The sequence below is a fragment of the Parasteatoda tepidariorum genome, chromosome 9 (assembly GCF_043381705.1).
Source record: "Parasteatoda tepidariorum isolate YZ-2023 chromosome 9, CAS_Ptep_4.0, whole genome shotgun sequence".
In the NCBI taxonomy this organism is placed as follows: domain Eukaryota; kingdom Metazoa; phylum Arthropoda; class Arachnida; order Araneae; family Theridiidae; genus Parasteatoda; species Parasteatoda tepidariorum.
Window position 1 is genome coordinate 9,281,194 of NC_092212.1, and position 12,673 is coordinate 9,293,866.

The following is a 12,673-nucleotide window of genomic DNA, read 5'->3' on the forward strand; positions in this document are numbered from 1 at the left end:
GGGGGCACAGCCCACTAGTATATAATAATAATAATCATATATAGACGTTTGATAATAGCAAAGCCGTTATGATAAATCATATGTTCCTTTTTAAAAATTTAGCAAAAGCTATCTTAGGTTGTAGAGATCAGGGAATTTGTTCTTATTGTTGCACTATAATGTCATAAAAAGGAAATAGTGCATTGATTAAAAAAAAAATTATTCTTTCATTTACAAAATTTACTGCTCTATTGAGATAATTAGTTTTTTTTTTAATTTGCATATATTGTACGAATTATTTTAATAACAAATTCACCATGATGCCATACGGATATGTAAGAAAGAATATAACCAGTCTTATTTTAGCAATAAGAGTTTAAAATACATAATTTATTGATTTTCGACTTGATTACTATAAATAAATGTTAAGTTAATATTATAATTTGAAATAAATAAACTTGTTGAAAAACTGTTTCTCACCAATTTTTGTGCATTTAAAACTTAGATAAAATAAAATGAAAAAGAAATACTGGATCGAAATTTCTTCGTAAAATGTTTAGCTGGAGAGCTTTAACCACGCATAATGCAACCACAATAATTTTACTTTTTTTAAAACAAATTCAAGTAGTTTTCTGCTAGCTGCTGTTTCTTTTCAATTTCTGACTCTTTAGAATTCAAAATGCTACCAAAATAAAACGAATTCAAAATTTTAAGACACAAATTGTTTGTTGATAAAATTAATCTCCAATTATTGTTACTTCAGTGATAATATTTGTTTGGTTGTGATTTACAATTCACATCGGCGACAAACACTTCCAAAGACATGAAAGTGTGTGATTGATGTTAAAAACATTATTAAATTAATGTAATATGCCTTTCTTTAAAGAATTCACTTAATGCAATCGCTATTTATTTAATGTATCATTAAGAAAAATGTGAGTTTGACAATAAAACAATCTAAAAAAAATTTGCTTTGTATCTACCACAATAAGTTAAATATTTGAAACATCATATTTTTTCAACGCAATGCTTTGAATTACAGTTACAGTTAACTCGTTTACTATAAATAAAGACTCTGGAACTCAGTGTCACTGAAGATCTGGAGTCAAGGCTTAAATATCAGTGATGGAAAGGTTACAAAACGAACTATGATTTTCCGGGAGCAGATTAAAGTAACGCCTACTTCAAAGATGAGTGAAAATGCACTTTGCGGAAAAAATTTCACGCAATTTTTAGCAATACCACTAGTTTCTTGCTGCAACTAATTAACTACGTTATACCAAAAAAAAATATTTGATGAGGATACTTAGGGTCACTAAAAGAAGTTATTAGATAAAAAGTAAAATACGTGAGAAAGTTAATTGAGATATTCTTTTTTTTATTAGACGGCTAATAACATTAGACATGCTACTTTCTTCTGTTATACCTAAAATTGTACCCAACATATAATTTTCACTGAATAATGTTTTGTTTATTTAATTATTTCAAAAGGCTACTACTGAATTTAAGTTAAAATTTTATAAATTTGAATTGTTTAAAACATAAATGTAAGCTGAAATTTAAAATGATATTTCTAAATTAGAAATTTTGAGCTTAGGGGAATTCTTTAATAAAAGGACAATTTAAAAACAAAATATTTAGTATATTAATCAGAGTTCAAAATTAGAAATAAATATATAGTTTCGTATAAAATTTATAATGTATTAGTTTTAAATTAGTTCTTAAAGAATAGAAATAATTTTAATTAATGTTTAGTGATTATTCAAAAATATTTAATTGTAGAAAATTTTAAAATAACTTTAGAAAAAAAAGGGGAAATTGTAATAACCTAATCTGTCATACGCCGAATTCTAACTCATATTCCCCTCTTACTAATTGATTGTGTGTAATAGGTTAATTAAAAGAAATCTTGTCCTATTTAATACTATTACACTATTTTCAGCTCTCTATTTGTTAAGAAGTTAGTAATAAAACGCTTATTATTGTAAGGGGAATAAGAAGAATTGTGTGTTTCTTTTATATTTTAAGTCATAGTAAATATTTTGATATTTCATTGCTTACATTTAAGTTCCGATTAAAAGAAAATTAAACCATCTAAAATTTATTCTTCTTCATTTTATTCTTTGCTTGTCTAACAAATTATTTTGTATTGTTTATTTTAATAAAACAATTTAAAATTCACGTTTCTGCTATTAATTAAGAAAAATATTTATCCCCCCTTACTTTTGATAAATATTTTAAGCACTATATTCAGTTACTGGTAGATATTTCTTTTATGTTTCTATATAATTGAGTAAATTCCGCTAAAAGAACTTGAATATAACCAACACTTCTCTTCTTTGCTTATTATGACTTAGAATTAGATTTAGAAAAAGTTAAGATTAATTTTTTTTCTTAAAAAAATTACAACGTATTAGACTATTTCTCGATGTCTAATGGGCATCTTGATCACGCTAAAACCGGAGATGTCAACTGCTTCTTGGAAGACAGAATATTTCAGAAAACAGCAGAGAACTTAAAACTAAAATTTGTTGATTTTTTATTAATGTTGTTGGCATTTTTAAAGGCTCAATACGGTTTAATCCTTTTATGGGCCATTTATTTCTAATAAAGGAAAATTAAAGTAATGTTTTAATTGAAATTGTTTTAAGAATAGTAATTGATAAAAGAAAGATGAAACCCCTTTAGTTTATAAAAAGGCATTTTTTTTATTTTTTGGTGGTAAATATATTTAACACGACCTATTAGGAACTTATTGACTTTTATTTTTCTTTATTTATAAAATAAATTCCCTAAATGCTACAAACTTCAAAAAGAATTACGTATTTTATAATTTTTATGCGTTTTTTTTAAACTAACAAATGGTTACCAATTTTATTCAAATCTCACTTCCTTCAAGAAAGCTGAAGTTATTACTGCGTTCTTCCTGTCAGACGGGGTCCTCTCAAAAAAGTTCATGTAAATATTTTAAATTTATCTTCATTTTAATTCGTATTCTGTATATATCTTTAATCCCTCATTTTTTTTTTATTTATTATTCTTAAATTAATCAGGATTGTTAATGGGGAGCAACCTGTGGAAGCCGCGAGCGAAGCAGGTCCCCAGAACATAGGGACTCCCCCCTTATATTTTTTTGTTGCTTTGGAAAATTTATTCAAACTCCGATCTGTTGAATGTGAATAATCCAGCAAAGGGCTGATACACAGATTTCTATAATACGTAAGCATAAGACTCTTTCCAGTTAATCGTCCGTAAATAAAAACTCTGGGACGAAATTTTACAGTAGTATTAGAATTAAGGGCCGGGATAGCCTGGTTGGTAGGGCACTGGACCCATGTCTAAGAGTTCGTGGGTTCAATCTCCGCCTGCTGAAGACTCCCCGTGTGACTGGTACACGATAAATCTGTCGAGTCGCAAAGTCCTCCAAGTTCCCATTACAAATCAATACGTCTTTGGGTACTGATCCAGGAGTTTCCTTGCCTTCTAGATTGGGTTCAAAATTACAAGGATACGGAGTTGAACATTAGTACCCGCAAACCAAAAATTGGGTAGGCTGTTCAATGGCGGCTATTAAAGAAGAGAAAAAAAATAGCATTAGAATTGAGACTTTAAAGAGAAGCTACTAAGTTGAGAGCGTGATTAAAATCGTCAGAATAGGTTTAAGTTAACAAAACCAGTTGCAGTTGCTTTAACTCCTAGACTCACAGATTTTTTGAAAAACACCCGACCAAAAGAATCAATTTTTTATGTAAAAAAGCGTACTTTAAAACATTGTCCTTTTTTTTGGAGGACAATTTTGATATACTGCACTACCCGACACACCAAAATAATTAAAATTGCCGGCAAATAACTACAAGTAAATTTATTTCTGCTCTTTTTTTAAACGGGCAGAAGTTCTATCTAAGTTGTATCTAAGGTATCTTAAGTTCTCTTTCTCTTCTCTTTATTTAACTAAAATTGGGTGCCTGGGCCGCGCAGCGGCCCCTAACCCATTCATCATGAAGTATTTACAAGTTGAATTAAAAAACATTTTGAATTATGCAGCATTTAGGTAGCATTACAGAAGATCAAGCATGTTTGCTTGATAAATTAAACATGATTTGATATTTAATATAAGTCATGATTTATGCAATAATCAGAAATTTTCGTGAATATAAAAAGCACAATTGATATTTAAGCATTGATTGGTATTAAATTTGATGCAATCATAGGTTGTGATTAAAATATGAATTAAATTAATGTGTAAACAATTACAATTGATATTTNAAAACACCCGACCAAAAGAATCAATTTTTTATGTAAAAAAGCGTACTTTAAAACATTGTCCTTTTTTTTTGGAGGACAATTTTGATATACTGCACTACCCGACACACCAAAACAATTAAAAATACCGGCAAATAACTACAAGTAAATTTATTTCAGCTCTTTTTTTAAACGGGCAGAAGTTCTATCTAAGTTGTAAAGGTATCTTAAGTTCTATAAAGTGGTAAATGTTATAAACCTAATAATTATTTAGAAATATTGGTGGATAAAAATCTACTAAATTAAATTTATTAAACCGAGAATCACAATTGATAAACTACCACTTTAAAATATATATTTGTTGTGCGGAGCAAGTTGGCAACTCTGTAAAATTTAAATCTCTTTCCTAGCTTTCACATTGTTATTTTCAATTCTCGATTATATTCGAGTGTGAGAAATTAGGCAGCATAAAATACAACGCCGCTCGAATTATCTCGAGTGTGCACAGTTTGCCTTGTTTAACGCGCTCGAATTAATTCGAGAGCACAAGTTAAGGTAGACAAGCTCTAAGTACCCAGGTACGAATTGAAAAGTAACTCCCACTTCTTTACTCGGAACTTTCATTTCCATACGTTTACGTTTATACTTAATAATAATAGATACATAAATTCCTAGTAATAGATAGTTCACTAGTTATTTATTATAATTTTATTAATTATAATACTAATTATGTCACTAAATATATTTTTTATTATATTATTAAACGATATAAAACTTGTGATTTACCATTCAGATTGGCAACAATCACTTTGTAAGTCCTAAAAAAATTTAGTTTATATCAAAGCCTCCAAGATAAACAAATGTATGCTGTTTGTTTCTGGCAACTTAATAAATACAAACATCATGTCTTATTCAAAAATTGTGTTTGATTTTATGATATAAGTAACTTAAAGAAAATATATTTCAATTCAAACTACCATGAATAGCTAAATATTTATATGTATATTAATTTCATTTTATTTTTCTAAATTGTAGAGTTGAGCAGAGCAGGTGTCGAAAAACGAAAATCTGTGAAGTGAATGTTTTTAAAAAAGATTCCGAAGCGCAGCGTCGTTTTGGAGTTAAAAACTTTTAATAGCGGTGGATGATTGCATTCGATTCCACTTTTCGGCTGCTTCCGAATCATCGAATAATATTAGTCGAGTAGAATCTGAATAAAATCTGCTTGGGAAAGTAACGCCTACTTTTTGCTCGGAGCTTTCCCACAGCGAGTAAATTATAATAATAATTCAAATATAATTAAAGTCTGATGAAACATTAGTTACTTCTTAAATTTTTCGAATTGAAGCTAGAAAAGGCATGCGTAGAAATGCTTTCACTTTCGTTAGCTGTAGGGAAATAAAAAATACGTACTTGAACTGTGCTACTTTCTAAATTTTGTACTTTTGATTGATTTTTCGGGAAATACTACAAGTGTTTGTAACGAGAATGTCGGAGGAAATCGTCATTTTTTCGAAAATTTAAATTTTTTTTAAAATTTAATGTATTATATATTCTTTAACAGCGGGTTGTAGTAGTGTGACGTGGGCGACGCTGTTCCACCGCCGTGGCTTCGCCACAGGTGCCCACTGGGTAACGAAAAGAGAATTAGCAGTTCTGGCACTTTCTGTGGCCAATGGACAATAGCTCCAAGTGCCCGCCATTAAAAATAAAAAAAAAATATTCTTTAACAGCTAGCTACTTCCTCCAAATATCTTTAACCCTTTCGCGTCGACTATCACAATTACGTGCCTGCGTAAAACCGTATCGACCAGGGTAAAAAGATAAAACTGGTAATCAAAATATTTCTTTAGCACTTTATTTGTGGGCGGAGTTATAATTGTTTGATTTATTTAATTCACCATTACTTTGTTCAAAATAAAACTATTTAGTTATACCTTGAACTAACATTGATTATATATATGATTAAACTAACAATAATTAAAGTAAAAGCAAAGTAAGTCTGCCAAATTAGCAACGCCTACATTTAAGCTACCGTTTTTTTTATTTAATTACGTTCTGATCCTGATCGTTATTTCATGAAGGGGAGAAAACGGCTTTTTTGAAAACTCAATGACTTTTGCTATAGGCGTTGAATGACAAGCATTATCTGTCTTCTAAGAATCATTTGTGACAGGGATTCAGATTTCAATGGGAACTCTTCAATGTCGTTAATTTCCGTTGAAAAAAAATTTCACAAAAAGGATGTTTCCCTCAGAGGGAAATTTTTATTTTTTTATTCTGTGATTATAAATATGTTTTAAAAGGACTTAAACCTCAGGATATTCAAATTATAAAGCTCACACATAATCTGATGGATATGTAATAATGTTTATACATTATGGTAAAAAAATATAACGTTTTTCCCTCATAGACAAAATTCATATACGCTACTACTGCAGAGGAATATCTTTTGTGTGAGTACGAAAATTGGTAACTATGTGCTTTCGTTGTATAAAAGAAGTGATTCTATTAAATACAATATCTCTATATAACATAAAAACATAATGGTCTAACACAGTTTTTCATTGTTGTCAATGCATTTTTATAGGTCGGAAAATCACATGGTTCTTCCTCATTCATTTCTAATTTTTTTTTGGTTGTCATCAGCATAAAATTAACAAAAGTCGTAAAGGTATTGTTTTCCTTTAAATATTTTTGTATCCCTCATTTAAAGTTATTTTCCAGAACTGCTATTATTAGCGAAAATTTTAAATTATGGATGCGAATTCATCAAATTTGTTTGAGCATTATAATGTTATAAGAATATAAACGTTATTTAAAAAAAATTATTACTTCGAAAAATCACTTCTGTTCACCAAGATATCTAAATGTTTATAATACTAATAGATAGTAATATTTGAACGTGGGCAGCATATATGGCAACGTTACTTTTAAAAAGTAACGAGTAAAAGTACAAGTATTTTTTAAAAAAGTAACGAGTAAAAAGTAAAAAGTTCTTATTTTAAAAAGTAACGAGTAAAAAGTACAAGTAAAAGTACAAGTACTAAACAAAAAAAGTAACGATTTAAAAGTACATTTCTAGGAAATCGAAAATTCAAAGTAACCTAAAATTTTATTGAATAATATTCTTATGTTCTTTAATGTTTTTGCAAAATTGTTGTTATTTATTTAATTATTTTTAATTTTGAAAGTTATGGATATTAATTTATTTTTAAATTCGGAAGAATATTATAATATAATTTTATAATATAATCGTATAATATAATTTTAAAATCAAATATAATTTTAATATCAAACTTTTTATGGATTTGCACGAAAAAGAAATTTTATCTATTGATTTTAATTTTTAGTTTATTATTTTTATTTATTTAAATTACCATTGATTTAAAATTGTTTTACTCTTTAGAAACGCGTTTTAAAAGCACAAACATAAACAAAGCAAACACGGGGTTTCAGATAGCTTTGTGATCTTTGAGCTAGTAAAAAATAATTGAATGTGCAGTATAAGTTGAAACAGAAGGTATTTAAACACGAAGTTAGCTGTGAATGCATATATATTGCAATCACATCTTTTTTTTTTTTCTTTAAAGAAAGCTTACCGAGTTTTAGAAAAAAGTAACGATTTCATTCGATATTTCCGTTACGAATACTTTTACTTTTTCCCTAAAAAAGTAACGAAAGTACAAGTAAAAGTACTAAATTTAAAAAGTAACGAAGTACAAGTAAAAGTACGTACTTTTTACTTGTACCGGTGGTACAAGTAACGAAAGTAAAAGTGCTGCCATGTATGGTGGGCAGTATAGGCGCAAGCGTAAGCAAACAGAAGTCCATTTAGTACATATATGAATAATTTTATCTTGAGTACAAAAACTGTTCTCTACCAAGAAAAAACAATTATTGTGAAGCAATCATCGGGGTTGATGAGCGGCAGCGAACAGGGGGCTTCGCCACCTAGTTCAATATAAAAATCAATATAAATGAAATGAAAAGAAGATGGATATTGAAAAGGAACTTTTTAAGCTAAGTTTATTTAAACTTAGTTTAAAAGGTTCCTTTTCAATTTCCATCGATATTCATATTAATGGGGAGGGAAAACTTCTCTGTGTGGCATATTTTTAGACGCAATGTAAATGTCTAACTCGACAGGGTTAAGCCAATTTTCTCCCTGACGGATTAGAATATGATTCTCTTTATTTAATGTCTCGATTATCTTATCAGATATGATTAAGTTACGTAAAGATTTAAATATTTCAACTTTACGAAATTCGCAATAATACTCGAAATGCGAATTTAAGAGAGTAGCAAATTGAATATATGTTTCTTCCTTAAATTTTGATGCATTTTAAAAGTTGTTTAAACATTCTTGGGGAGTTTGTTGAATATGAAAGCTTTTAATTTTTGATAGTTTTTTTAGATCATCCTCTTCAATGTATAGCAAGACACAATTTGCTTTATTACCTAGCATATTAATTAAGATTTCGGCTTTAAGCCCCTCTTTTATGCTTTTCGTAGCAAAAGCTCGTTCCAACGATGAAAAAAAATTAATTCAAATTTTCAAGTTTGGATGGAACTGGAAGAGATAAGAGTTTTAATACTATGAATTAGATTTTCGATCCTTGTTTCATGTGTATCATTTATTGTTTTGGGAGGGTTAATTTCAAATGCTTCGTTTTTCGCCTCCAGTAAAAGCATTTCTTTTTCGAGTCTTTCTACTTTTAGTTTCTCAAATTGTACTTAAATTTCGTTTTGTTTAAATTCCCAGCCCGCTGCCGGTACCCTTTCTTCTACGGCTAGTTATTAAGTTTTAGACAAATTCTGAATCATTTTTAAATACCTCGGTAGATTCGATTTTCTCCTTTAATTTAACAATATTGTCGCTGCTGTCTGCAATCCCTTCTATTTCCTCTAATACTAGGTCTTCTTTCTTTGAGTTTTTATACATTTCAAAAATGAAAAGTTCCTTGATTGCGGTGAGTTCCAATATCGGTAATGCAATGTTTTGATGAAATCCTCGTTGACTCAAGCCAGATGATGCTGATCACGCAGCCCTTCTCAGCAAATTCAAGGTTTACTGCTGCCCTTCTCGGCTAATTCAGGGATCACTGCTGCCCTTCTCGGCAAATTCAGGGATCACTGCTGTCCTCTTCGGCAAATTCAGGGATCACTGCTGTCCTCTTTGGCAAATTCAAGGATCACTGCTGCCCTTCTCGGCAAATTCAAGGATCACTGCTGCCCTTCTCGGCAAATTCAGGGATCACTGCTAACCTCTTCGGCAAATTCAGGGATCACTGCTGTCCTCTTTGGCAAATTCAAGAATCACTGCTGCCCTTCTCGGCAAATTCAAGATGGAATTTAATACAGTTATCTTTGAAACAACATTCGCTTGAATAATCTATTAATCTACTACTCCTACACGAGAGGAGAATTTCAATCTTTTTAGCTCCACAAATATGGTCAGTATCCCATTCACGGGATTTCAAAAGTTATTCAGCCTCACAAATTTGGTCCATATCCCCATCACAGATTTTTAAAAGTTCAAAATTTATAACTCACTATTTTCGCATCACGGACACGAACCCCATTATCTAAAGTGATTTGTGGAGCAAGGGAGGGAAAAAAGACAATAATGAAACTTAACAGACAATCAACTTTCTTTACAATCAGTAATGAAACTTAACAGTTTCAATAGAAAAAAGGAAATAAGTTTGACAGCGGTATCATGAACGGTGAGAACTACCTACACGCAGCGCTGTAGGATAAATACTGACTGCTAAATTATATTGTTCTATATAAAAGAGTCAGTTAGTAATTAATATTCGGGACTTCTCCCGTCTGGACTCTGTGCCTCCATGTAATCTGGTACTTTTCCCTTCTGGACAATCAGGCGCCTTTCAATGAGAAAGTAGGTGGTTTCGAGGATGACAGATGATTGATGTTTGGCCATAACGACTATATATATATATATATANATATATATTGTTTAACATGACATACACCACGTCAAAGGGCTTCCATTTCACAGAAAGAATGAAGAAAATTAGTAGATGAATTTATTGTATCTCTTGAAAAATGAAAAGATATTAACAAAAACATTCAAAAAAAGAAATCTTTTTGTTAATTATAAACTTTAATTTTCCACCCTTTTTCTCTGGCGCACTTTGGCGAGCGTCACTTAATGGAAGATTCTTCTTTGGGAAAGTTCCTGGGACAGGTTGTTGAATTTATGAGAATCAGAACCATAATCATAATATATAGTAAATCATAATATAGAAGATAAACAACTCCAACCAAAATACCTTTTAAAAGAAACCGATGAGGCATTGCTATACATCTGGGCCTTTTCTATTACGCCTTCTTCTACTACTAGCGCCATGTCACGCCAGTTTTTGCGATTTCTCCCATTTTTATCACAGCAATTGAATACTCGTACTGCTTAATTTCTTCATTTGAAATATAAGTAAGTAATATTTGAGCTGAATACTCTTATATGTATATTTTCAAACGTAAGCATTTTCTAAACATAAAAAGTACTTTTTGTTATGAAAGTAAATCATAAACATTTACTTTTTATAAGCGTCACTAGATGGCGGCACCAGTTTCTATAGTTAATATTTCTATAAAGTTTTTAGCGCATTTAAATCAAAGATATCGATTTATTATACTATAAGTTTTCTTTTTTATAAAGTGGGCTCCCTTTTCTCTCTTTTGCCATTAAAAAAGGTAAACACAATTTTAATGACTCGTGAATACCAAAACAGCGAGTTTTGTACATTTCATTCTTTAAAGGAATAATAAAAAACTTTAATTTTCATCTTTGTCACTAGATTGCAGCATCATAGAAGAAAGCGAGCTCATTTAAATTTTATGTACGGTTTTCAAAGTGCAGTGGTGCCGCTCTTTGATGCGAATCCGCATTAAATTGATTTTCATTGATTGATTGATTTATTTCAGATTGAACTCTTGATGACTCCTCGATCAGACGGCCTTCCTCTATTTATTGAAATAAAAGAAATGATGGTGAATGATATCCCTTGCCAGTACGGCTAAAGATTCTGTTCTATATACGTGATACTAACTCATATCTTCAACTGAAATATAAAATAAATTATGCTTGCAAAATTTGAATTTGCAAATATTTTTCAAGAACACTGCTGTGATTTTTGCTAAAAATTTGCTTCTTTGTTTTCTCTTTGTAAACGGATGTAAATAATTTGTGAAATGTTATTCAAAAATGTTTGTCTGATGGAATTCGAAGAAGATGTATGAATTATCGATCTAATATTTGCTAAAAAAATGCTGCTGCTGTGATATTGAAAAACTGCTCTAAATTTCATTTTCTAATTGAATGTAATTAAACATTTCCTTTTGTAAAAAATTGTATTAGGTGATATTGTAAGTATTTATTGAGCAAATGTTTTTCAAAAATAATTGAAGTCATATTTAATGCGCATGTTTAAAATATTTATGTATTATGATTTCTCAAGTTGGAATGCATAATTATGCTAACACTTGCGTCGAAAACTGCAATGATGTCTTGAAAGATTTTAAATAAAAATTTAATTAGTAAAAAAATGGCCTTTCATCTTCTCTTTTGAATTATTTTTTCTCTCTGGATCAAAAATGAACTTAAGAATCTCAACAAGTAAGGGTATACCATGGATATTATTTCCAATGCTATTGCTTGTGCCGGAAAGCTACAATGCTCTTTCCAAAGATATCGTTTAAAAAAAATTCTTTTAATCAAAAAATGACTTTTTTTAAAATTTAAAATACAGTTAATTTTACAACAAAATTATTAAGACTAATTTTAAATTCTTATTAAAACTAATTTTAAAATAAATGAATAGAATTACGTGAAAATCACATTTGTGCTGACAAATGAAATATTTATGCCATTCATCAATCGAAATTTCCTACAAGTTTCTGAGTTAATTACGAAGATTTGTAATTTCACTATTTGGAGGATAAACCTTTATTAAGAAGCAAATTAAAAAATAAAGTTTTTATGTGAAGAAGTAATATTTAATCTGCTTTTTAATTGCTATTATGGACTGTTTTCATTCATTGTTAGTCTATTCCATTTCGGACGATTTTCATTCATCCCTAGTTCAAATATTCCATTTTGGACTGTTTTTATTTTCTTAGAAATTAATATGCTTTTTGTTGTTGTTGACGTATGTGTTATAGTATAAAATCTTAAAGCGTAACAGCACGACTGAGAATCATTTTTCAATGAATAACTAATAACAATATTAAAACAAATAAATTCGTGATATAAATCAAAAATCGTCAAATAAATTCGTAATATGTAAATTCGTGAAAAAAAGCGCTTTTGACAAAGTACTAAAATAGAGATCTATCGACAAAGACTACTCACTTCTGCCTAGCTTAATAGTATGACATTGCCGCAGCTGATAGGGTGAATTTCGGAGGAGATCACATTTGGTGA

The 12,673-nt window shown here is 29.7% G+C and overlaps 1 protein-coding gene across 1 annotated transcript in view; it reads left to right on the forward strand.

Moving 5' to 3' along the window:
- The window catches only part of LOC107453067 (venom allergen 5-like), a 25,970-nt gene extending 14,365 nt beyond the window's left edge, over positions 1–11,605 (forward strand). The window contains exon 5 of the mRNA XM_071185729.1: positions 11,176–11,605. Coding sequence (XP_071041830.1) covers positions 11,176–11,271 — 96 coding nt within the window. The 3' untranslated portion in view covers positions 11,272–11,605. The remainder of the gene's footprint in view (positions 1–11,175) is intronic.
- Positions 11,606–12,673: the final 1,068 nt, after the last annotated feature.